The sequence below is a fragment of the Dendropsophus ebraccatus genome, unplaced genomic scaffold, assembly GCF_027789765.1.
Source record: "Dendropsophus ebraccatus isolate aDenEbr1 unplaced genomic scaffold, aDenEbr1.pat pat_scaffold_1075_ctg1, whole genome shotgun sequence".
NCBI lineage: Eukaryota > Metazoa > Chordata > Amphibia > Anura > Hylidae > Dendropsophus > Dendropsophus ebraccatus.
Genome location: NW_027208492.1, coordinates 18,580 through 46,081, shown reverse-complemented (window position 1 = coordinate 46,081; position 27,502 = coordinate 18,580). Strand labels below are relative to the sequence as shown.

Sequence of the window (27,502 nt, the reverse complement as noted above, 5' to 3'; positions counted from 1 at the left end):
ATCCCCTTTATGATTGATACCAAAGGCTTGGCTTACAGCACAGAGACCATGAAAGTCAATAGCGGCATCATGTCATCAGTGCCCACAACAATCTCACCGCTATCTCTATTGATTTCCACAGCACAGGCACAACATTTTAAGACGGCTCAAATGTGGCCTTCTAGGCATATAGATTTTTATGGTCTGCATATATTAACAGGATGTTCCCTAAACACCTCCTAAGTGGGTCTTCTTCCCATAGGACACCCAGCTATTGGGAGACCTGGGGTCCCTAACCTGTTTAAACCAGCCACCAATTGCTACAATTGACAAGTTCACCATCTGGATGGAGCTTATACACTCCCCGGCCACTTTATTAGGTACACCATGCTAGTAACGGGTTGGACCCCCTTTTGCCTTCAGAACGGCCTCAATTCTTCGTGGCATAGATACAACAAGGTGCTGGAAGCATTCCTCAGAGATTTTGGTCCATATTGACATGATGGCATCACACAGTTGCCGCAGATTTGTCGCTGCACATCCATGATGCGAATCTCCCGTTCCACCACATCCCAAAGATGCTCTATTGGATTGAGATCTGGTGATTGTGGAGGCCATTTGAGTACAGTGAACTCATTGTCATGTTCAAGAAACCAGTCTGAGATGATTCTAGCTTTATGACATGGCGCATTATCCTGCTGAAAGTAGCCATCAGATGTTGGGTACATTGTGGTCATAAAGGGATGGACATGGTCAGCAACAATACTCAGGTAGGCTGTGGCGTTGCAATGATGCTCAATTGGTACCAAGGGGCCCAAAGAGTGCCAAGAAAATATTCCCCACACCATGACACCACCACCACCAGCCTGAACCATTGATACAAGGCAGGATGGATCCATGCTTTCATGTTGTTGACGCCAAATTCTGACCCTACCATCCGAATGTCGCAGCAGAAATCGACTCATCAGACCAGGCAATGTTTTTCCAATCTTCTACTGTCCAATTTCGATGAGCTTGTGCAAATTGTAGCCTCAGTTTCCTGTTCTTAGCTGAAAGGAGTGGCACCCGGTGTGGTCTTCTGCTGCTGTAGCCCATCTGCCTCAAAGTTCGACGTACTGTGCGGTCAGCAGTTTCTGAAATACTCAGACCAGCCCTTCTGGCACCAACAACCATGCGGCGTTCTAAGGCCCTCAAATCACCCTTCTTCCCCATACTAATGCTCGGTTTGAACTGCAGGAGATTGTCTTGACCATGTCTACATGCCTAAATGCACTGAGTTGCCGCCATGTGATTGGCTGATTAGAAATTAAGTGGTAACGTGCAGTTGGACAGGTGTACCTAATAAAGTGGCCGGTGAGTGTACATTATCTACATCTGTGCACTTCTCCTTTGGATGCTCTCCTTTGTTCAGATGTTTTAGCTCATCTGGATTTCAGATAATGTTTGCTTTTGCTTTTTTAAGATCCACATACACCTATAATACCTTGGTAACCTAGTCTCCTCATACACAAACATTCAACCATTCTGTATGGGGAGGGGAAAGCCACAGCCAAACAGCTCTGGTGCCAGTTTATCCATCTGAGAACAAAAAGGTTGGACTGCAAAAGTCCAGCACCCCCAACCTTTCTCGGCTCACATCATCTGTCAGTGGAGAATTATTCCACGGGGCGATTATCGTCCGTAGCGGCCGATATCGGCCGATAATCGTTCCGTGGAATAGGGCCTTAAAGAACCAAGGGAAGCTTGCTATCATTTTCCTGGAGTCTATCTATAACAATAGGACCCTTGTAACGTACTTGATAAGATTAAGAAAAAACACAATAGTCCATTAGATTTCTTCCTGACTCCAGGATGGCAGTCAGGCGTGATGGGACATTGATCCAACAATTTATTCTAATATTTTTGAAGAAAAGTATCCAGCCCTCTTCCTCTTAAACTTGAATAATAAATCAGCCATGTCAACATCATGTGGCAGAGTTCCAGTCTCACTGCTCTTACAGTAAAGAATCCCTGTCTATGCTGATGGTGAAACCTTCTTTCCTCTAGACATATATGATGCCCTTCATAGAGAACAGAAAGTCCACAGCACACTTGTTAATGCAAAAAGTGAGTTTTGATTTATTTACAGCCTGAAAAAAGGGCAAAACCAGATCTTTGTGGTACACAAAAGTATCTGATGCACAATTTTTGCAAATATTAAAAGTGTCACTGTCGTTATGACTTTCAAAATCTAAATCATCAGTAGAAGTGATATTTAATTGTTTGCAATTTACATTCATTTATTTTTGTTATCATGGAAAACACGGCACTTCCTGGTTTCTGATTTTTTTTTCTCAAAAAACAGGATACAGAAAACAGGAAGTCCTGTGTATCCCAGGCCATCTGAGCGCTCACAGAGAGAAGACAGTCATGTGACTGAAGGACAGATTGAGCCGTGACTCTCTGTACTGGCCAGAATTCCAGTGTTTAGTTTGTTTTTTTAAAACCAGCACTGACTGACTTCAGGAGACTGGACCTGGATTTCTGGTAAGTTCGGCTTTGTTTTATAGCATGATAACGACAGAAAAATAATGAATGTATATTGCAAACTTGCTTTATTTCACATCTACTGTTGATTTAGATTTTAAAAGTTATAACGACAGTGACACTTTAAATCATGGGTCTCCAAACTGCGGCCCTCCAGCTGTTGCGAAACCACAACTCCCATCTTGCCTGGACAGCTAAAACTTTGGATTTGGCTGTCCAGGCATGATGGGAATTGTAGTTTTGCAACAGCTGGAGGGCCGCAGTTTGGAGACCCATGCTTTAAATATTTGATGCAACATGTGAAAGTTTCTACCCCCTCCTCCTTTATGTCATGGTTACAGGCCTAGGTGTAAAAAGATCACTAGAAAGATCTCTGCACTATCCATTTTTGTTTTTTTTTTGTTTTCTCTAAACTATATAACCTCTTGGTTGCCATCTTTTGACCCGCTCCAGCTCAGCCATATCTTTCTAATATACAGGTGTACAAAACTGTACACAATATTCTATGTGAGGTGATGCGTCAATAATTTGATTAGGCCTGGCAGCCAATGTTGAGTTTACTGTCCGCCAATATCCCCTTTTTGGAAGCAGTTTTACCCATTGTTTTATTATTTAGCACACAAATGTAAATATTATTTCTATGGCCCAGGTGCATAACCTTACATTTATCCACATTGAATGTCATATGCCAATTCTCTGCCCAAGCCTCCAGCTTCTCTAGATCCATCCTTCTCTGTGATGACCCAGTTTAGTGTCATCTGCAACTTTGCAATGCACAAGTTGAGCCAGCCCGGACCGAACCAGCAGGGAAGCCGCTGGCATAAGCGCACAAGGATCTGAATGTGTACTACAAAGTTCAATGTTACTGCAGCTACAGATCATGCTTTGGACACAACACTTATAGCAACTCTAAGTATTTATTAAAATGCAACGCGTGTCAGCCCCAACATCCTGCTGCCTTTCTCAAGCATACATATCTTTTAAGTGCCATCACTTAAATAGTATATGACCGTATAGAGACCAATACCTTCTGGGTCCAAGTTAATCTCACAGGTGCACAAGGGCCCTATTCACTTCGATGTATAAGGAAACAACCCTCTTTTGTTTACCCATACCAAAAACATGTACTATTCTACACCAGTACAACTACTAAAGTGCCACACAATGTGCGGCAGCTCCAAAGACGCCAAACTACATGTTCACACATATTTCAACTTCCATCTCAGCAGCCTAGCTTTCCAGTCCTCACATCTAGACGTCACTGTAGACTGGTTCATGTGCAGAACACACCAACAGCAATCTTTCTCCCACATTTAAAGACACCCTGCTGCCTTACTTTATCAGGGGTTATATTGTTACAATTGTCTTTTGGTTCAGAATCTGCTTGGGGCGATTAGATTTCTGATTGTTTTCCCTCTCCTAAATGTAATTTTGTTTTTTTAGAAATCTAAAATTACATCACTCCAAGCAGACTCATAAGCAAAAAAGACAATAGTAACAATAGAGCCCCTGAAAAGCAGCAGGGTGTCTTTAATTGTGGGAGAAAGCTTTGTTTCTGTTGTAGGAACATTGTACATAAAGAAAAAACTTTCACCTCCAGTGTAACGGAAAAACTTTTTTTTTTTTTTATTAAGCAACATCTGACTTTCAATGTGTCTTTTGTCATCCATCTGCTCACTTGTGAAAATGTGGACTGCAGTACATTGGCAGGACCCCACAGGTGAAACACTAAAGGCCCTAAAGACAACGATCAGCAGACATGAACAATGTGGGCTTATCGTTGTCTTTCAACATGTTGAAAGAAACGAATAAGATCGCAACGATCTGAAGTGGCGGTAGCAGACTGCTGCTATCTTCTATGGGCTGCCTGAACTATCTAGCGACCACTCAGGCAGCCTTACGCAGCTCCACGCGGCCCCCCTTGCTGCCGATGCGTGTAATAGCGCTAGCAGCAAGCAATCAATGACAGTACTCCTTTGCTCTTCTCCGTCGCCCCGTGTAATAGGGGCTTTAGAGGGGTTATTTGAAACATAGTGTGTCTAGGCACTTAGATTGTGATGATGAAAAATAAATTTTGATATCAGTGTTTGTCCCATTGAGCAGTCTGCATTTTAAGAGTCTGCGTCTGACAGATGGTCCCTCGAGTGAACGAGAGGCATATTTGACTTATCAGGTGCAATGCCTATCACATAACGTCTCAATGAGACAATAGAATTGGCATAGGGCGATGTGCTGCAGTCCAACGTAAGTTTAAAGAGTCACTGTCGTATTTTTTTTTTTTTGCAGAAATCAATAGTCCAGGCGATTTTAAGAAACTTTGTAATTGGGTTTATTAGCCAAATCTGCCATTATCTGCATGTAAAAAGCCTTTTCCCAGGTCCCCCCCTCCTTCCTCTTTTTCATCCACTCTGAAAAATCTGAAAATTGTGACTTGTTGCAGGAGACGTACCCTGTCTGTTCTAGGGAGAGGGGAGGGGGGAGGAGGAAGGAGGGAGTTAGCCGGCAGCAGAAAGCAGATAACAGAGGATTACAGGCACGGAGCTGGGTGACAGCTGTAATCCGAGCTCAGACAGGTCACTGGTGATGGTCAGAACAGATAACGAGTGAGGGATTTGTAGATTAACTCTTTTTTGTCCTGTTTTGGTCTTTTCTTTAGCTCTCTCCATAGGAGAACAATGAAGACAGGGGGGAGAGCTTCAAACTGCTTTTTCATGATAAAAATGCATTTTTCGGATAATAAACCCAATTACAAAGTTTCTTAAAATCGCCTGGACTATTGATTTCTGCAAAAAAAAAATTCACGACAGTGACACTTTAAGTATTATTATTGTCATTGTATACTTACCTTTTTTTATTGTGTATATGCGCTAAACCTCCGCTGTTGGGGTGTTCTGCACAGCATGGTGACATCTAGATGTGAGGACTGGAGTTGAAATAAGTGTGAACATTGTACATTGTAGGAACATTGTACATAAAGAAAAAGCTTTCACCTCCAGTGTAACGGAAAATCTTTTTTTTTTTTTTTTTTTTTAAAACTAAGCAACATCTGAATTGCACTGTGTCTTTTTTCATCCATCTGCTGACTTGTGAATGTGGACTGCGGTACATTGGCAGGACCACACAACCCCTTCATGGACATAAGCGTGGCATAATACAGTACCCTGCTGAAATTATACTTCTCCGATATAGTAAGCTGCCATAAAGAGATGAGTGTGGTAGTTCACTATGCTCAGATGAGCCTTACTGTCCAAATGTCCACAGGTATCAGAGGACTCTGATGTAAAAAAAAATGTTCCCACCTCCACCAGCCTCATTAGTTTACACCTGACAGGACAAGTTCACTGAATCATGCTGCAGGAGCCATAATTAAAGGAAATCTGTCAGCACCCGAGCCGTACCTAAGGAGCTGACAGTGTTCTGTAGTTGGAAGCCCCCTAGTGAGGATGTTACCTTTTAGTAATTTGTCCTACTGTAATAAAGAGTCAAAGAGGAGTTGTGGCTCAGTGTTTGTGCCTCACCACTCCATCATCTTCTTGAATAACCAATGCTGCCCGGCCTCCTGCTCACTCACGTTGTCAGCCAATATCTGCCAACAGAGGACTGATCTGCAATTATGTAGGTGCTGACAGATTTCCTTTAAGTGCTTATGAAACCAATACCCCAGTGCACTATAGGTACAGTGCTATCTCCTTGCAGATTCTCCTCACACACACACAAGGTAAAGAAGGTTTTATTCTGCCTAATTACATTGTTTACAAGTCTCCTACAAAACACTTTACATGTTTTGCCATAAGAAAAGAACATACATAAAACATACAGGCCTTTATACAGTACACAGCAGTTATCAGACTAAGCAGAACACTGTACATGGTGGATTTAAAATGCTCCGGGGGAGTCTTTAAAATCGGTTTCTTCCCTTTCATAAATAATTGCATAATGGGGACTATGTTACATGAGCATTTTACTGACCATATGGATGGACAGCCAATCAGAAATTCCTACACCGTCATGATGCCAGCCACCGTTACTGGTTTTGCCTTCCTTCCCAGTGCATATTAGTATCATAATTTACTGCAGTCCTGTAGTATAATTTAATAACTAAAAGTGGCCACAGAGATCACATCCTCGGTCTGTCTGGCTAAGTTGTGAAATGAAGCTTGAACAGAACAGTCTGTGGTGTGGTAATGTCAGCAACGGCAAGCTCCTGTCCATCGACAAGGCCAAGCTCTATAGAGGAAGAAAATACAAGACATTTCATAGGATCAATGGGTTTGGTTACAAACTGATAAATGTAGCAAATATGCCTAATGAATGAAGAGAGCCGGTCAGATGTGTAGAGAAAGAGGACAACACAAAAGTACATGCAGGAAATACAAACATCATAACACAGAAACTATATCAGAACAGCTGAGTACTTTACAATAGGAATAAGCTAATCCTGCATTGAAAGTTATTTATAGTTTTATCCCATAAAGTTTTTCTAGCAAAAGTCAATGTTTTAAAGTGTCCTCATTATATAAAAATAATAATATGGCATATGTAATATGTTGATTTTTTTCATATTTTTATTTGTATAATGGGGAAGGGGGATAAATGTCTATTGGGGCATTTTTTTGAGATTATATATATATATATATATATATATATATATAATCTCTCACACACACATTTTTTATATATATATATATATATATATATATATATATGTCGGATGGAAAGAAAAAAACACGCGTTCCGCCGCCTAGCGGCTTCCTCAGGGATGTGCCGCACACCCCTGAGGAAGCCGCTAGGCGGCGGAACGCGTGGGATGACTTTCTTCTATATTGTTCTGCTATATTGTTGGACTGTATATGTTGATCTCTTTAACAGATCTGTCTAAGCAGAAAAAGTGAAGACTTTAAATTGTACATACAGTCCAGGGTTAGGTTGGTTGTTTAGTCCCAGCTGGAACGCCAGCGGGGCACATGTTGACATTTTAAGTGTTTTTAATGTAGAGTAGTATTCGGGGTTTGTTTCCCTTCTTGTAACACTCCTGCATAATTGTATTTATGATAGTGCTGTAATAAAAGATTTTTTGATGTGCTACCACTTTGTGCATGTGCTTAAGTTCTTTAGGAGGGTATATATGCAATGCTCTGATATAGTGATGAATGCAATGCCATAGCGTTCGACAGGACGGAGGTAAGTGGCTTACCCCCGCCTGTCGGTACAGTCAGTCAGTGATAGGTGCTTGTCTTGTCACTGACTACCTTAAACGCTGCAATCACTATACATTGGGGCATTTAAGGGGGTTAATAACAGGCAGCTGCAGGACCGCAGCTGTCTTTCATTATGCCCGGGTCTGGGGACAGTTAAGTGTGCAAAACCCATCGCATTCAAACAGCCCTGCACACTTTAAAATCCCTACACAATCTGGAATGTTTATATACACTCCTGCTGCATGTGCAGCAGGGACGTATATGGCTGGGTTCACACACAGTATATTTCAGGCTGTATTTGGTCCTCATGTCAGGTCCTCATAGCAACCAAAACCAGGAGTGGATTGAAAACACAGAAAGGCTCTGTCCACACAATGGTGAAATTGAGGGGATGGCCGTCATATAACGGTAAATAACGGCCATTATTTCAATACAGAAGCCATTGTATTAAGATAACAGAAAATATTTGCCATTAAATGGCGGCCATCCACTTGATTACAACATTGTGTGAACAGAGCCTTTCTGTGTTTTCAATCCACTCCTGGTTTTGGTTGCTATACAGCCTCAAATATACAGCCTGAAATATACTGTGTGTGAACCCAGCCTATAGCTGTATGGCTGACGTGAAGGGGGTAATGATGTAGACAATTTAGAGTAATTTACTGTGTTTCTATTACAACACATCTTTTTATTAGACCAGAATGTTTCTTTTGCCTCCATTCCAGATCAGATTCTCCTAATAGTCCATGTTGATCCCTAAAGGGAACTGGTCAGAGGCTTTTGGCTTTTACTAATTAGATTCTGTTTGTCACTGCGACAATCAATGGACATGAAATAAAGATAAAATGCCTATAGGACTGTATTTGAGATGGGACTATGGACTAAACATGGGCAATTAGTGACCATTTCCCACTAATACAATTATGCTGCATGATTTAAAATAACAGCAGATTTCCTAGTTATCAAACCGATAGCCGGTCCTTAAAATAGGCCAATAATGTGTCATCAACAGGATGTAATGCCAAGGACCACGACAACCAGCAGGTGGGACTGTAGTGCTACATGGTATGAAAGGGCCTCTGTTATTCTATAGTTTACACATGTACTTACATTGCATATCTTAAAAACAACAAGAAAAAAAAAAACACGTTACGGTGCGTTTACACCAACAGGATCCGCAGCAGATTTGATGGTGCAGATTTGATGCTGTGTTCAGTTATTTAAATGAAATCAGCTGCGGATCCGGTAAGTGTGAACGTACCCTTAATCAAGTTCACTCATTTAACAATTGAAAATGACTCATTTGAAAATTTCCATTATACATTTATCAGAAATTACCTTTTAAAGTCTTGCATAGATTAGGTCTTGTTCGTTCTTCTATAGATGCTACCGTCTGCAAAGCACAGGGATGTTTTAAGCAATTGCATGTATCCAGCTTAAAGAATACAGGAAGGAGTCTACACTTATATTTTTACCTGTAAATAAAGGGTCTTATTCTTCCCATCCAGAGTTGCTGTGATTGCTGGAGACTTCATTTGTCTACAGAAAACAAAGAAATGTTTTTTTTTTTTACTGGGTTTGGTAAAGTCTTTATAATTCTACCTGTTGGCTAAAACACTCAGCAATTACCCCATGAAGTAACAATTCTGAAGCATCTTTACATATAAACTTGAATAGTGGTGTTCCCCCATCATTATTCCTGAAAAGAGGATTGAATTAACTGGCTACAACAGCACATCTGAGAACAGATGCTCCAAAAGGCAATACAGGTAGTCACCAAAGCAGACATGTCAGGCAAGTAGACTGGTTCACTCTAAGGAAAGGGTCAATGGACTAGCCGGAACTTGCTGAATGGTTAGTATTGGAAACATATTCCTATTAACAGAGCTGACTGCATTTCTACCAGTGTTAAATATCTTTATTATCTACTTGGTGCTTGTCTTCCTAGTTAGAACTAGGCACTGCGATGTCATCATGAATCTATGAAGGTCATGCCCTTTCTTTCATGACTTACAATGATGTGTCATTTATTAAATAATCCAAAACCTCTTGAAGTTTAGCTGAGGAGGGGAATTGTATTTCCTGGGGAAGTTGGCTGCAGGCAGGGCAGTTTTCCTGTTAAAAAAAATATATAAGAGGATTTATAAGCAAGACTTCTGAATTAAAACCACAATTTGTGCTACCAATTCCCCCCTCCCCCCCCCTCCCCAAAAAAATAAATAAATAAATAAATTGCATTACAAGATGGTATATTCGCTGCTTATATTCAAGGGGGTTTCTAAAGTTTTAACTTGTTAGGACTGAGCCTATTTTGGCACACAGGGTTTTTTGTTTTGGTATTACCACAATAGCCATAATTTTATTTTTCCATCGACATAGCTGCCAAGGGTTTGGTTTTTGTGACTCAAAATCTGTAATGGTTTCAGGTACATATAACTTATGGACTAAACTTTTTGGTTAGCTGCTGGGTGAACCACGACACAGAGCTGGAGGCCTTGGCTCTGTACACTATGTTGTGGTTGTGCCAGGATATTACAACAGCCCTGCTGCTGTTCACATATATCTATAACAAAACCAATATGAAGGAAGAGGGAGAAGGACGGAAAAAGACTATTCTGCTGTTTACTGTGCAGTTAAAGAATTGTGTCATATTGGTTCCAGCAATACTATATACCGTAAAACTGCTCTAGAATACCACTCTTGTATCCAGACCAGATTTTGTGTAATAGATTTCCAGCCCACCATACATAATCCATTGTGGCCATTTTCTTTGAGACGACCACTCCCATCGAAGATCAATTTTTAATTAATTTAAGAGGGTCTTCTTATAGATGTTTAAAGGCGTTATCCCAAGTTCAGAAAAACATGACTGCTTTCTTCCAGCCAAAAAAAATAAAAAAAAAAGTACTCTAGTTTGGATGTGGGTATTACAGCTCAGTTTCACTTATGTGAAAGGAGCCAAACTGTAATACTACACAAAATCTGGGGATAGGTGTGGCGGAAGTGGCTATGCTTATTCGAATTCTGCATAACCTTTTTAATTGTACATGAAGGGGAAGAGGGGGGTTAACACTTTTCTAAAATATTTTTAGTGTTAACAGGGAACTATGTTGCCAAATCAGGTAATTTGTCCAAACCAGCAATATAGAACTGTAGCACTAGTGAGTACATAGGTAAGCAGACACCAGAATAGAATATTAAGAGTCTTCTTTGGACAAACCTAGACAGACCTGGAGAATGCACCAAGGTGCAACCAGAGGAGAATGAATGGTTTACTGTAACTGGACACTATATAACGTACCTTTCTTTCTGCCTCAAAGGTGTACGTGTACAAACCATCCACATCATTGAATACCAGGTAGTTATTCAGTGGCGTATAAGCACTGCCCCACAAAGAAAAACAGAAAATCTTTGTTAAAATGTACTGAAGTCAGGAATGGACCTATGGAATAAATCTCAATCACGTTATTTACCTGGTGGCTATTTTGAATACTTCGGTGGCGCAGGCAGCTGAAAAGACAAATGCAGCATTACATATCACTGTTGTTACACTTCCATTATAGTGACATCTGACCTGTCCATTGTAAGATAACACACAAAAATAATACGTGTTACACTGACATGTTGCAGGGATTCTTCTCGAAAACATATTTATTGGCAGAGTAATGTTCAGCTGACATTGGCATTTATGAGGTGGGTCTAGGTTTCCGTGCTGCTCTTGCCATCAAAGTACTGGTAAAGCTGAGAGTATGCAGCACTATTACTACTAAGAAATTACTAGAGACCTAGAGGGCCACATTAAATAAATGTGCCAGATATGCTTAAATGGGGTTCTCCAGCAAAAATCTTTTTCTTTCAAATAAACTGGTTTTAGAAAGTTATATAGATTTGTAGATTTACTTCTATTTAAAAATATCAAGTCTTACAGGACTTAGGTGCTGCATGTCTAGCAGGAAGTTGTGTATTATTTTTAGTCTGACACAATGATCTCTGCAGCCACCCCTGTCCGAGACAGGAGAGGTTTTCTATGGGAATTTCTGGACAGCTCCTGTCTCACATTAGGTGGCAACAGAGAGCACTGTGTCAGAATGGGAAGAATACACAACTTCCTGTATGACATACAGCAGCTGATAAGTACTGGAAGACTTGTGGTTTTTAAATAGAAGTAAATTACACATCTATATAACTTTCTAAATCCGTTGATTTGAAAGAAAAAGATTTTCACAGGAGTACCCAATTAAGGAAGTCGCTTCCGAGAAACCTGCAGTCTAGACCAGTGCTTCTCAAACTTTTTCTACTGGATCCTCACCCAACAGACCAAGACAATGCCTGGGCCTCACCAGACTGACCAAGAGGATGCCTGGGCCTCATCATCTGTGGTGAAAGTCCATTTTAGGGTCTGTTCACACGTACAGACTCGCTGCGTATTTATCGCTGTGAGTTTCTTGCACATAAATCCACAGCGATACTGTTTGCTATCAAGTCAATGTATGTGTATTCTCACTGCGTGTTTGGTGCGATTTTTACATGCGAGTTTTGATTTTCACAGGCAAGTTCAACACCACAAAAAACGCAGCTACTTTCATGCGAGTTCTGTGCGAGTTTTACGCAGCGAGTCTGTGTGTGTGAACAGACCCTAAGTTCAGACCTACAGACTCGCAGCGTAAATCTGGCTGCGAGTCTGTCAGGTCCTGGCAGTTCACTGTCACAACATACTCACAGCGCAGTGGCTGCGGCTGGGCAACACACTGATTGGCTACCATGGTCCTAGTGTGAAGACAGCCTTGAAGAATGCAGAATATTGTGTAACCATGTTACTTTTATTACACTAAACATTTTACTAGTCTTTACCTGCGATTACTGCATTTGTAGACGCTACAGCAGGGATGATTCTTTTCACAACACCTAAAAAAAGAGAAAAGCATTATACACTGGACATAACAGGAAGAATGTAACGAAAATTAGGTTTGTGCAACAGGCTGATTACATCTTTCTTTCACTGAACCTTATAAGACCTAAGGCTGGCTTCACACATTTAGAATTTTGGTATTTGTAACCAAAACCAGGAGCAGATACAATATATAAAGCTGAAAATCACTACTATGTGTGAACCCAGCGTAAGGGTGGAGGATATATATTCTAACAAGGCTGTGAGATGTGCAGTAAAACTGCCAGGCTACAAAACTAAAGATAAGCTTATCTAAGAAAATTATTTATAATAGCATTTCACTATTTTTTTTTTTAACAATTCACTAGTTCTTATTACCAAGCTGTACTGTCCTCATATAGGCCAATGGAGGCTGAAATAGGGATCTGTATTACACCATTGCAATTTCCATTGGCAAATGAGGGGAAACTATTTTATAGTAAATACTAGAGATGAGTGAATTTACAGTAGGAAAGAAGAAGCGATTCATTTCTCTCTGTATTCCGCTTATTGGGCTGCAGAGCTTTAAAGTGTGTTCAGTTCCATGCCGCTCCTCCCGAGGTTCAGGAAAAAAGATGGATCCAGTCCTGGGAGAAATTTCTCAGGATGAGATTCACCTTTTCCCAGAACCTGGGGAGAAGCTGCATGGAGCGAGCCGATGAGTAGAATGCCAGTAGGAACAAAGCGATTTGCTTCGTTCTTACTGTAAAGCGGATTTGCTCATCTCTACTTACATTACTTTAGTTTTTTTTAGTACTCACCCTGAGTAAGTCTGTATGTTACACCTCTGATATTATATTGTGCCGCCCTCTCCAAAGAATTTTTAAAAATCCATTGAATATGTTCAGGGTCATCTCCATCGAGCTGTACACCTTCTGCAGAAAAAAAAAAAAACAGCATTGTAGTAAAATACTTTACAAAAGACAAGCTAAAGGTCACAATGAACTTTCTACTGATGTCAGCCAAACCCGCAACCGGCTGTGCAGAATTTTCATGTGTATGGGAAGGACGGGAGAGATAACTATTGAGAGGGCGATCATTCTACCAACAGTTATTGAAGGTGTATAGGCACCTTTAGGACACACATATGATGTCAATATTTTACAACCCTAAGGGCATATTAATACTGAGTAAAACAGGCGGAATTCTGCGGCGGAACTCTCTGCTGCGGAATCCCGCCTGTCTCAGTGTGACACTGCTTCTCTATGGGAGAGTGCATTCTCCTCCGCATGCGCTCTCCCATAGACAGGCTATGGCACACTGAGACAGGCGGGATTCCGTAGTGGAAAGTTCCACTGCAGAATTCCGCCTGTTTGACTCAGTGTGAACATACCCATAGGCTAGTGACAAACGTAGTTTTTAAAAACACTGCAGTTTTTATTTTTATTGGCCAAAGCCAACTTACACTGCATAAGGAAATACAAAAAGAAAACACCTTCCTGCTAAATCCACTTCTAGCTTGGGCCCAAAGCACTGCCACAAAGACTAGTGGTCTTCTAAGACACGCTGTGTGAGACACCACACGGGTACAACACTGCCTGACCGCAGGTCTGATCACCTGGGCTTGGATCATCAGAATCACGATCAGGTCAGGACACAAAAATGTGGTTGTATTACAACTAGAGATGAGCGATCCTCGAGCATGCTCGAGTCCATCTGAACCCAAACTTTCGGCATTTGATTAGCGGTGGCTGCTGAAGTTGGATAAAGCCCTAAAGCTATGTGGAAAACATGGATATAGTCATTGGCTGTATCCATGTTTTCCAGACAACGTTAGAGCTTTATCCAAGTTCAGCAGCCCCCGCTAATAAAATGCTGATCGTTTGGGTTCGGATGGAATCGAACCCGAACGCGGTTCGCTCATCTCTAATTACAACTATGTAAAACTGGCCTGAGGTAACTTTCAGACTGAAGTATTTTGCATCAGTCTTTATAAGGCTAGGTTAATGCTTATTGCATGGCCTATGTTTGCTGCTATACACTGCTGCATACCTGAGCCTTAGCCATTCAGTCTACTAATGACTATGTTTATTTCATTTCTAAACATTTACAGTAATTTATCAGTAGGAGAGTAAGAGGCTTTTGATTCATGGAGTCAGGCAACTTAACCTTATTAAAGTAAAACAATAGGATGCGCTATGTACACATTTTCTCACATATTTTGGCACATAAGAGCAGAAACATGAGGTATGAACCTTGCCTTAGCTCTAGGCTATTCTGGGACTTTTTGTCGCAGCTGATAGTTGATTTTAACTACTAAGCCACCACTGCAGCCCAACAGAATAAGTTGATACAATACTTTGGACTGCAGCTATCACTTCATAGCTTAAAGTGTCACTGTCGTTTAATTTTTTTTTCCAGAAATTAATAGTGCAGGCGATTTTAAGAAACTTTGTAATTGGGTTTATTAGCCGAAAAATGCATTTTTATCCTGAAAAAACAGTTTGAGGCTCTCCCCCTGTCTTAATGGCTTGCTTATGGACAGGGGAGGGGTGGAGAGAGATGAGAAACCAAAACAGGACAGAACAGACCGGGTTGTGTCTGATGCAACAAGTCACAATTTCCTGATATTTTGCAGTGAATGGAAAAGAGGGGGGGGGGGAGGGGGGCTGGGAAAAGGCTTTTTGAATGCAGATAATGGCATATTTGCCTAATAAACCCAATTACAAAGTTTCTTAAAATCACCTGGACTATTGATTTCTGCAAAAAAATAAAAAAAATACAACAGTGACTCTTTAAATCAATCCGCAGTCCAACAAAAAGTCCCAGTGTAGCCGAGGCCTAACCCTGTCATCAGGCACCCACAGCATACACATAAAACACAAACATACAGAAATACATACTGCCCAATGCTCTTAACAAAACAGGAAGATGCTTACCACCTGACAATAAAATTACTTTTCATACCTCCAAATGGCTGTTCCTTTGGCCACTGCAATATCCGGACATATTCTATACAGTGCTCTGGCAATCTGGGCATAGACGCAATCGTACACATTGGGAAATTAATCTGGAAAAGCAACAAAAAACACAAAACTATTATATAGAATAAATCGGTAACATTTTAACGTTTTTTTTCAACAAAGATTAATAGCATAAATGCATAGTATTAGTGATAAGAAACTTTGTAAAATATCAAAGGTCCCTTTCTTAACTTACCAGGCTCCTGCTTTCCTCCCCCCTAAACCTGTTCAGGGTATGTGCACACTACCCTGCCCCGGCAGTTGCTTGGAGTTCTGCCCGTTCCATATACTTAATGATATTTGCTGGTTAATTCCGCCTTCTGCCCAAAAAATTGACATTTCACCGGCAAATATAATTGATTCTATGGGACAGGCAGAACTACAAGTGGCGGTCGCGCCGCAGAATCTGCTTGTTTCTGTGGTGTGCACATACCCTCAACTCCGGAGACTCACTGCGATCCTGGAAATGTAGCAAGTCTCAGGAGTGATACCTGGCGCACTCAATGACTCGGCATGACCAAAACTAATACAAATGACAGAAAGGTTTTCAGTTTATATTATATATATATATAATATAAAAAACATGCTTCCTTACCTGTGGTGGGTACAATTCAAGAGTACACTCAACACATGCGGTCATTCCTGGTAAGATAACTCGGGCATTTCCTTTAAAGCCTTCTGTACCACCATCAATTAGAGGAATCACTGAACTTTGTTGCAATACTCCATCTTCATAGTTCAAAAGCGACATCTACCAAATAATATTGGTGATAACAATTAAATACACCAAAAAGAAACACCAACATATTACTTTTTCTTTGCACTAGGCTTTAATGAATTTCTCGGACGTTTCTCTGAAGCTTAATGGATATCTGTCATTTTTAACCACCTTTGGAATGTGTAAGTGAGGTCATAAGCTTTTATCAGTGGGGGTCCAAGTGCTGAGACCTTCACTGCTCACTAAAACTAAGGGTAAGAAGTACCAGGTGCATAAACCACATATTCATCTATTTCAGGAAAGCTGAGGAAACTAAGGGCACAACAGCCAAACCGGCACTTCTGCCCATTTTGGCTTTGGCATCAAGAACCAAAAACTTCTGAAATGTCATATAACATTCAAAGGTTTTTGAAACTATAGGTATCCTTAAAGGGAACCATTCACCCCCGTGGCCCCCGTTAGAAACAGACAAACAGTTACATAAAGGTCAATATACTTACCATATCGCTCCCGGTCCCGTCCCGGATCTCATTGTTGACACGGAGAAATCGCCGATTCTTCTTCTCGCGCCCATTATGGTAATGAGCGCCACCGGCCCGAAGTCCAGCCTTCTCCCCGCCTCCGACACTTGATTGACGCCGGGTCTTCTTCCTCCTCGTCTTCTTTCTTCTCGCCGGATCCCGCGCAGGCGCCGTGACGGTCCTTTTCGGCGCATGCGCAGTTCACAATTGAAGCCGCTCCACAGCTTCAATGTTTACTGCGCGTGCGCCGACTGTCAGAGCTGAAGTGACGTGTTGGACTTTGCGCATGCGCGGTACACAGGAACGTCACAAGCACGTATCCTGTTTACCGCGCAGGCGCAGAAGAGATGACGAGACCTTCGCAACGGCGCCTGCGCGGGAATTCGTGAGGAGACTGAAGACTGAAGACGTCAATCAAGTTCCAGGAGGCGTGGATGGGCGGCGACTAGAAGAGGACCTCATGAATAAGTTGGACTCGTCCGTCGTTTCCTATGGACGTTGGACTCATCTCAGCTCATTACCATAATGGGCGGGAGAAGAAGAATCGGCGATTTCTCCGTGTCAACAACGAGATCCGGGACGGGACCGGGAGCGATATGGTAAGTATATTGACCTTTATGTAACTGTTTGTCTGTTTCTAACGGGGGCCACGGGGTGAATGGTTCCCTTTAAAAAGAGAACCCGACAGTGACAGACCTGTTACATCTATACTAGTAAACTAGTAAACTAGTATACTGCGTCCACCAAAAATACTCTACCCAACGTATCAAACAGGGAAGCTCATATAGGATGAAATTAATGTATTAATTACATTTATGCCCCTCCATACAGATTTATAGAAGTTTGTCTGTCTCCATATTAATGTTAATCATTGATAAAACAAGAGAGCATCTATCCTGATCTAGCCCTTTAAGAAACAACTGGTCATTAGAAATGTGGAAGATATAAGTAAATAGAAAACACTCCTAGTGACCAACATGTTATATTTTAATTCTTTAGGTGTACCTGTTGTTTCAAAAAACTTTTAACGTGTCGTAGAGACATGTCAAAAGTTTTGATCAGTCCCGGCCTGAGTGTTTAAACCCATACCGATCGGGAGAACAGGAGTCGGCCTTCATAGAGTTCCATTATAAGCCCAACTCTTTTTTCTAACACAGAGCGGGGAGAGAACACGCTACAACGGGTCTTCTCCTGGCTTGTTTTTTTTTCCGATCGGTGAACACTCAGACTCGATCAAAACTTTTGACATCTCTCTATAACATATCAAAAGTTTTTTGAAACAGTGACTCTTTAAATAAGAAAAATGTATAGGTATTTTACCAGCATCCCATTCAGCCAGCGCCTGGCGATAATGGAATCCAAGCCACACACTATAATATGGAAATCTGAAAAGGTACAAATTGCAGAAAGATACAATTACGCTTAGAATAAACATATAATGTCCTTTAACCCCTAGGTCATATCCAGCATACACAGATGGCAGATGTGCACATGGAAAACATGAAGCAGCCTCTGTTACATGATAACAAGGTGCAGGATTATCATGGGAGCTAGAGGTCATAGGCTGCATTCATACGTCCCTAAAATTGTCCGTGGTCGTGGATCTGGGACCACGGACAATTTTAGGAAACATTCAAATTAATTCATTTACACGATCCGTGGTGCAAATAATAGGACAGGTCCTAGTGCGGAGGAGGGCACAGATCCCCCATTAGGAGTGAAGCGGTCCTCATCCAGGCATGACATTTTTTTTGCAGCGAGGATCGCGGAGGGTGTCGCAGCATGGATCGTGTGAATGAGGCCTTAGTGAAGGCCTCTGGGCCTGCCATGTTAGTTCTCCCATTACACCCTGCAAGAAACTAGGTTTAATAAAGTAACAGTAAGGTCATTACAGAAGTCTGCAATGTATTATACAAGTCATTACATGTTCAAAAACCTAGTGGGGATAAAGAAAAATAATGCCAGACTTATTTTAAAACAACTGCCGTTATTTGTTGTTAAATGATAGCCATCCAAAAAAAACCTTTTGAAGGTGTGTGAACATAGCCTTATTGCTCTTTTATCAAAAAGACACGTGTATGGCAAAAATAGTAGCTACAGATCATCCATCAAAAAAACAAGCCCATGTAGTCAAAAACATAATTCATATAAAAACACTGTCCCACAAAATAAAGTTAATTTCTACATGCAAACAAAATACAATGTAAAAGAAATGTAAAAGAAATGTAAAGACATTTTACCTCTGTAAAAGGATTCATCAAAATCTTGAATCTTTTTATAATGTCTTGATTTTCCACGTGTTAAGGGAAACATGTATCAGATTATGTCAGTCTATGAGGCTATGAGGAAGGAAATCTTGATCTTTTATAGACTGTACATATCCTCTCAAGGATGAAAAAAAAGCCTCAGCGTGCATGTACACTCAGGGTCACATAGCACATCTCTGGGTTTTCCCTCTGCTGGGAATTTCAGCAACCATTTATAATCTGTGAGGGAATCTGGCCCATCATAATTCTAGTTATGGAAAGGATACGGTGTGACACAACAGTCAGGTATTCGGCTGTTTATAAAATCAGCCGCCACCTCGGCTTTGGGTCTTCCAACATCTTTAGGCCTGAAAAGCACAATAAAAAAAAGTAATATAATGTTAGATGCAGAAAGGATGCAGTAATATATACCACTGATAAAAAAATGTTCTCATACTCCTCTCAAAACATCTTAATAATCAGAAGTTTTTGCTATAATTAGAAGAAAATGTAGAGGAAGAAGAGAGTTGTCCTAACAATAACACAAAAATTACAGCATGACTTACCGGAACAAGAACTGTCTATTCAAATTTGAGACATCTATGGTGTCCATGTCGATGACATGGATCTGCCGAAACCCTGACAGGGCCTGATGAGTAGAGAAAAATATGTAATTGATATAAATCCTCCTGGTCACCTCTAACACTAAACTACTGTATAAATTAGAGACCTACAATGAATGGCCACTTTATTAGACATCCACTTAGTAGCAATTTGTAAAGGCATAAATCACACTAGTTGTTGAAACCGTTCTGTTGGAATACTGGACCGTGGGGACTGGATCGCTTCTCACAGCTGCACAAGTTAAAGGGGTTGTCCGGCGGTCAGCCTTATTAAATACATTGTTGCTGGTGCATATAGAACAATAAACAAGCACCACAATCACTGGCAAAGAGGCTGTCCCATCTCAGTCAGCCATTGGCTAAGCAGGTTGTTACTCCAGAGACAAATTCAACTCAAAAGTGGAGGCTCTGCAGTCAGCGGAGGACATTGGTGAGACTAGAGGAGGACACAAAGGAATGCTGACAGGAAAGAATAACATGTTTATTGTTTTATATGCAACAGCAGAAATATATTAAAAAAAGGCCAATCACCGGACAACTCTTGGACAACTGTTAAATCGAGGTTCTGACATGACCTGAACAGTCCGTTCCATCATGTCCATGAGATGCGGAATAAGAAAATCTAGATCTATAAAGACCAGCGAAGCACGGGAAACATACAGTCATGTTTCTGAAACCAATCTGTAAATTCGCACATCTCTAATCCCAATAATGAAGCACAGACCATTTTCTTTCATTATGGAGACATAAAAGATGTCTCTTACAACATCCTGACCCAATAATCTCAGCAATAATTCAGGATGTAGGAAACGTATTGTACCTCCTTCTACAAGGAGCAGACTGCACATAGAGCCAAGCCCTAATGCATTAGCTAAATGTAGTCTTTACTAGAACGATCGATCCTACCACAAGCTGGAGTAATCTGCAGCCGGGGGAAGAACAGACTCCCAATGGTTGTCCCTATTGCCCTTTGCCCTGAAAAACTATAAATCACAGGCTATACGGAATTTGATATCTGTTGCGCCTAAGCTTATGAATATGTAATAAAGAATTGGATACAAGGCACCTCCACAAATGAACACAATATTCTGGACAGAGAGGATACAAAATGTTCTGCTGAGTGCAGTACCTGAGGGGGCTGAGCGTGACACAGATTTTCTCTTTTATGTTCCCTGAATGGCTGCCTTACCCTTCAGATATTATATAAACATATGTGTAGTCCTCCCATACAGATATCTATGTGGTATATTGCTAAGGCTAAGTTCATGTCTATTCCAGTGCTATTTTTTATGGCATATGTCTGTAAAGTGTAGAATATTATTGCAACATGTGTACCCGCATGGTATACATTGAATAAAATCAACCGGACAAAGTCTAAAAGTGATGACATTTAGTCCATTTCTACATGTTAGGTGGCCATGCTTTTCAGTCCCTCAGAAGTAAATAGATCCGTTATGGGTATATGGGTATGCTGCAGTAAAGTAGTAATACTACTATCCTGGTTTGCCAACATATTTCACAGGGTGTAAAATTAGATGTGAATATACCCTCAACCAGCTGGCTATTGTACAGATAATATAAGCACATATGACAGAAAATTACCAGATTTTTGAGAAGTTCACACCCTAATCCCCCAGCTCCAACAACCAGGATTTTACAGGTTTCTAAGAGGAACTGTAAAGACTGGAGAAAGAGAAATAGATTAATACAAACATGATATAAGAGCAAACAATACATGACATATCCTACACTAGCACCATTACATGCAATGGAATTGTTATCATGCTATTACAGATGATCAGGTCAGCTACACATATAGAAATTTATAGAATAGTTGCACAAAAGCAACATGTCAACTTGACCATGAGAAACGCTACTCCTATCTATACAACCTTTATTTAAGGGGAAAATAAAGTGTATCTGTATAGGTTACAGAACAACAGTAACAGTACCCTGAGGGGCATGGCCACATTGGCAACACTCTCTTTATTGTGCCAATGTATTAAAAAAAAAAAAAAAGTTTGCAATTATGTCCTAAAAATCTCTAGTCCTAGTGTCTACAGCTCTTATGCAAACCTGTGTGTACACTATGCAGTCACACTCTCTTTCGCATCTTAGACCTCGTCCACACGTTTTTTTTCTCCTTGTAAATCAGAATTCTAATTTACAGACATAAAAAGGCCCATTGATTTCTATGGGGTCTTCCACAAACCATTTAGAAAATTGATCCGTTTGGCCGCTTATCATGCCACAAAATACAGGACTTGCACTTGACATCCGGGTTCTATAGACAGTATCCCCTTCATGACACAGCAAATGGTCCGTGACTGCGGGCAGCACATGCACCCATGCGTTATGGCTTTGTGAACGAGGCCTTAGAAAGATATAAAGGACAAATATACAAATCTCCGACTACACACACTGGATTTTAATGTAGTCTGTGACCATGGTGACACACAGATCTGTGCAGGAGCTGTATACACAAAATTATATGAAATATTTCATTAAAAATATCTCAAAGGTTTTTTTTTTGTTTTTTTTTTGAGCAATAGCACATTATGGTTGCAAAGCTGTCTATACTAATATGTCTGGCACTACCTGGCAAACACAGCTGTTCTTCCTCTCTATAGAAGAGCAGGTTACATTGCCTTCCATGCTGCCAGACTTGCATGCTGGTTACTATACAATGGACTGGTTTATTAACACATAGGCAGAACAAAACATGACATAGGGCAATAAAGTCTTAGTCCTCTTTCACATGCTCCATAGTGTACCCATAACTGCAGATGGCTGCATTCACACGTCTGAAATACACAGACACATCCAATAGACACTAGTGATTCGTGCCACAATTGTGGGTTCGTACTAGGACCTGCCTGTTTTTTTGTTGCACGAATCAAGGCCCTGTAACACATACAGAACGTGTCTGTACTGCTGTCCGTAATTGTAGGTCAACAATTACAGGCACACTACAGAGCGTGTGAGAGTCCTCAATCAAAATTACTTGCAAAGCTACAAATAGATGAATGTAAATGTGGGGGTTCTCACTTCGTTGCTTGGTTCGAACTCGGGGTGTGTGAAAGGTCCTGATCGCTCGAGGAACTTCTTAACATGGTTCCAGCGACCTTCCCAGTCTCCAGTGTCCCCACACCCAACATCCACAGCCATTCTGCATAGAACACAGTACATTTCACTGACATTTCGTCTACATGGACATGAACTTTACATCAGAAGTTCTCAGGCTGCAATGACCACCACCATCACATACACGAGCCCTGAAGTATGACAGCCGAGGAGCTCACTTACCTACCGCTCGCTTATAGTGAGGACGAAGCCTTAAAGGGGAAATTCAAGAACCAACAGATGACAAGGTGATTGGCAAATATTTACCCTTTAAATGCTGTAACCATTTCCACTATATGGATAGCTAAGTGGTGGTGGTGCAATATTACTAGAACAAGATGTCACCACCAGCACCGACCATATCAATGCCAGGTCCTGCCACCCTCTATGTATACCGTGATTTAGTAGGACTGGGCAGTCAGTAAAATAATATATATTATATAATTATTAATTATTATATAAGGCCGCATTCCAACGTTCCGTACAGAACACGTATGTGGAATGCCTGTAGCTGAGTCCCCCCACCTGGGCAGCATCTGTGATGAGATGCAGGGAACAGGGGAACTATATGAATATGTGTTGCGTTGTAATGAAGCAGCCACGTGGCGCTGTCATTACAGCGCAGCGCATATTCATACAGTTCCCCCACTCCCAGCATCTTATCATTGTTCTTTGTACAATATGCGCACAAATATTTTTTTTCTGTTAATTTTCAATATTCTTGAACTATATCAGTTTCTTTATAGGAACATTTTTTATTTTGTTTTTTTTGTCTGAACTGTTTATCTGATTTTATTTTATTCTTTTGTACTAGCAGACTTGGCTGCATGACATATTACACTGCATCCCCCTGTATTGTAGCGTTTTATTGACTGCCAATCTATTAGGCCTTGCAGGGCCCAATAGATGAAAAAAGTGGCAGATCTGTGGGCCTATACTGTGGATACTATTGTAATCTGCTCTATTCCAGCTGCTGCACCTATACATTTTGAATCCTTTCATTATGTGATCTCAGTCTTATCACCAACACAGAGCTTGCTCTCCCGTTAACAAGAAAATTGTATCAGCATCTTTCTGATCCCTCCTGGTAGCTGTTGGACCCCCCTTCCCTTCCTCTGTATGTCCCTCTATGAGTTGTGATGAAGAGATCATTTACTCTTTTATTCATGGAAACCTTGATATAGTAAGCAAGTTCCTACAACACTAAGCTGCAGAGTTATAAAACTCCTCTGACTTAGAATGACATATACTCGTATGTTTGTAGCATCCATTTTTACCGTCGTGTAAAAGTTACCGTCGTGCCCAAAGTTATATCTCTGTACTAGTCAGGTACAATCCACAGGCTGTGGTTTTTTTAGGGCTTAACCAGTGCTTAAAAATTCTTGATAGAGGGAAAACGAAAAAAAAAGAGCCTTTTGCTTACCTTTCCGCACTCCCCTGGCATTCTTCTGCGGTGCCCCCCCCCCCCCCCTGCCCGCTCAGTCACTGGACACGGCACTGTCCCCCATCTTAGTCAGTGATTGGCTGAGAAGGTTGTCACTACTGCAACAAGCTCATCTCTGAAGTAGCGGCAACTCTGACCAGTGCGCGCGCGGGGTTTTACTGGAGACAACACAGAGGAATGCCGGGGGAGTGCGAAGAGGTAAGCATAGTTATTTTGTTATTCTCCCAATATCTGCAGCACAGTATCAGAAAGTAGAAGATATTGCATTGCTATACAGCCCGCCACTCCAATAAATGTACACTGTGCAAAACACGTTCTGTATATGGGAGCCTATAGATGAGGCATGGCACAGTTCTGTATATGGGGGCCTATGGGTGAGGCATGGCACTGTTCTGTATATGGGAGCCTATGGACGAGGCATGGTACAGTTCTGTATATGGGAGCCTATGGACGAGGCATGGTACAGTTCTGTATATGGGAGCCTATGGACGAGGCATGGTACAGTTCTGTATATGGGAGCCTATGGACGAGGCATGGTACAGTTCTGTATATGGGAGCCTATGGACGAGGCATGGTACAGTTCTGTATATGGGAGCCTATGGACGAGGCATGGTACAGTTCTGTATATGGGAGCCTATGGGTGAGGCATGGCACTGTTCTGTATATGGGAGCCTATGGACGAGGCATGGTACAGTTCTGTATATGGGAGCCTATGGACGAGGCATGGCACAGTTCTGTATATGGGAGCCTATGGATGGGGAATGGCAGTTCTGTATATGGGAGCCTATGGATGGGGCACAGTTCTGTATATGGGAGCCTATGGATGGGGCACAGTTCTGTATATGGGAGCCTATGGATGGGGCACAGTTCTGTATATGGGAGCCTATGGATGGGGCACAGTTCTGTATATGGGAGCCTATGGATGGGGCACAGTTCTGTATATGGGAGCCTATGGATGGGGCACAGTTCTGTATATGGGAGCCTATGGATGGGGCATAGTTCTGTATATGGCAGCCTATGGATGAGGCACAGTTCTGTATATGGGAGCCTATGGATGGGGCACAGTTCTGTATATGGGAGCCTATGGATGGGGCACAGTTCTGTATATGGGAGCCTATGGATGGGGCACAGTTCTGTATATGGGAGCCTATGGATGGGGCACAGTTCTGTATATGGGAGCCTATGGATGGGGCACAGTTCTGTATATGGGAGCCTATGGATGGGGCACAGTTCTGTATATGGGAGCCTATGGATGGGGCACAGTTCTGTATATGGGAGCCTATGGATGGGGCACAGTTCTGTATATGGGAGCCTATGGATGGGGCACAGTTCTGTATATGGGAGCCTATGGATGGGGCACAGTTCTGTATAGCACTATATCTGCACACAGTAAATGAACCCATAGGCCTCCATTTAGGAATGTTCTAGCTGTGGTGAGACTACAACGCCTATCAGGCTGATGTCAGGGCTTGGTGGGGGTTCCCTTTAGAAGCCTATCCAGCCCCGGGTGCCATGAGGTGAGCCGACTACACACATACCCCTGATGAGTGACAGCTGACTCGCCCCTCCCCTATATACAATGGAGGGGATGCTATGGCTTCCTCTGCTGTGTATAAAGCTTTTTTGTTTGCCTGGTTCCAGCCTGTCCATGTCCTCCCACCTCCCCTGTGCCGGCACTAACTTGTCAGACAGCTCTTCTATCCGCCTTCTTTTCTTCTCCCTAAAAGAGAGAGAGAGAATAAAAGAAGGGTTTGTAGTGCGCTCTCCTGCCTGAGACACGGGGGGAGACGGGGACCCTGACTGCACACACAGATACTCACGGCTCTACAGCATCCGCCATATTTGCCTCAGCCTCTCTCTTCCCACAATGCATCGGCGCCGGGGAGGCGTGGTCAGCGTAGACGGGCCATAAGATGCTGCTGCTGCTGCGACCGCCGCTGCACTCTCACGCGGGACTTTTTTTTTTCCCTTTTATTTCAATAACTTTATTAATAACACGGAGTAAACATAGCGCGAGTCACAGCATCTTTTCAGACATGGGAAATACGGCTGGAAGTAGAAGGTGTCGTGATGTAGCAGAATGGCAGCTGCATGAGAGCCGGCTACAGCGCCCCCTGCTGTCATAGTCATCACTATATGGGGCCTGCCTAAGGCTTTATGGAGACAGGCTATTATATTACATGTTATATAGTGGGAAATCCCCCTTTCTGTTCAGGCTGCTGGGAAAGCTGAGTGGCCACACTGTGGAGCCACAATGGTGTCTTCCATGATCAATGTATCCTTCATCACAGAGGTTGTAACCCAGGTTTTCCAGGCCGCCATATTTACCTTTCAGTGTCCTGGGAAAGCTGAGTAATAGAGAGGGCTGAACATTATCTTTGCCCCAGGCATCTTAGCCTTTCAGGAACCCAGGAAAGCTAGGTAACTGGCACACTGTATATAGAGAGCGTGTATAGCTCCACAAGACCGGGAATCCATCATGTACGTCCCGTGTGCTTCATGGGTCTCCAAACTGCGGCCCTCCAGCTGTTGTAAAACCACAACTCCCATCATGCCTGGACAGCTAAAGCTTTGGATTGGGCTGCCCAGGCATGATGGGAAATGTAGTATTGCAACAGCTGGAGGGCCGCAGTTTGGAGACCCACGATCCGTCAGTCAAATCCCTCCAAGCCAAATAGGTAATATTGACATTAAAGGGGTATTCTGGGAAAAATGTACTTTTCTCCTATCCACAGGAGGAGGTGGCGGGGGTCCGACCCCTGAACCCCCAGCGATCTCTGTATGGGACCCTGACGGCCCTGTTATGAATAGAACCCCGGGTCTGTACTTTGCTCCATAGGAATGAATAGAGCTGTGGGTCATGTGCCGGGGCTCTATTCATAACAGAGCCAGTGGGGTCCGATGCGGAGATGGCCGTGGGGTTCAGTGGTCGGACCCTCACAATCTCTCATGTTTAGGGGAAAAGTTAATTTTTCCCAGAAAACCCCTTTAAGTCACCTGGGAAAGCAGGGTTACATCTTCTGTAAGTTTGCAACAGATGCCACAAAGCAACATTGTTTTGTGTTTTTTACTCAGACGCAGGGAGGCCCACTGGGGGTTTTGTCACACTGGAGGCCAGCCCCTAGTGCTCCATGCTTTGAGATTTGTAATTTACTTCTATTAAAAAAATCTCAAGTGTTCCAGTACTTATCAGCTGATGTATGTCCTGCAGGAAGTGGTGTATTCTTTCCAGAC

At 42.1% G+C, this 27,502-nt stretch overlaps 1 protein-coding gene across 3 annotated transcripts; it reads right to left on the bottom strand.

Moving 5' to 3' along the window:
• Positions 1-6,219: 6,219 nt before the first annotated feature.
• Positions 6,220-26,200, bottom strand: LOC138774741 (NEDD8-activating enzyme E1 catalytic subunit). Of its 3 annotated transcripts, XM_069955688.1 has the most exons (18): positions 26,089-26,200; positions 25,950-25,988; positions 22,750-22,870; positions 21,304-21,384; positions 19,645-19,727; positions 19,366-19,446; positions 19,073-19,116; positions 18,153-18,217; positions 16,189-16,344; positions 15,538-15,640; positions 13,392-13,505; positions 12,555-12,608; positions 11,177-11,213; positions 11,005-11,086; positions 9,718-9,818; positions 9,179-9,242; positions 9,042-9,096; positions 6,220-6,732 (listed from the first exon to the last, which is right to left on the bottom strand). In XM_069955688.1, exons 1-18 carry the CDS (start codon positions 26,139-26,141, stop codon positions 6,644-6,646), a joined length of 1,422 nt encoding a protein of 473 aa, XP_069811789.1. In that variant the 5' UTR covers positions 26,142-26,200; the 3' UTR covers positions 6,220-6,643. The 3 variants fall into 3 exon arrangements, with proteins under 3 accessions (XP_069811789.1, XP_069811790.1, XP_069811791.1); XM_069955689.1 differs by lacking the exon at positions 25,950-25,988 and having other exon boundaries at positions 26,089-26,199; XM_069955690.1 differs by lacking the exons at positions 25,950-25,988; positions 26,089-26,200 and adding an exon at positions 25,807-25,930.
• Positions 26,201-27,502: the final 1,302 nt, after the last annotated feature.

What these genes read in the sequence shown, in the direction of transcription:
- LOC138774741 (XM_069955688.1), bottom strand. Translation starts at nt 26,141, where the DNA reads ATGCATTGTGGGAAGAGAGAGGCTGAGGCAAATATGGCGGATGCTGTA. An exon ending in GTATTCAAAATAGCCACCAG is followed by an intron (nt 11,087 to 11,176) that starts GTAAATAACGTG and finishes TTTGTGGGGCAG; the next exon opens with TGCTTATACGCCACTGAATA. An exon ending in TTAATAAATGACACATCATT is followed by an intron (nt 9,243 to 9,717) that starts GTAAGTCATGAA and finishes TGTTTTCTGTAG; the next exon opens with ACAAATGAAGTCTCCAGCAA.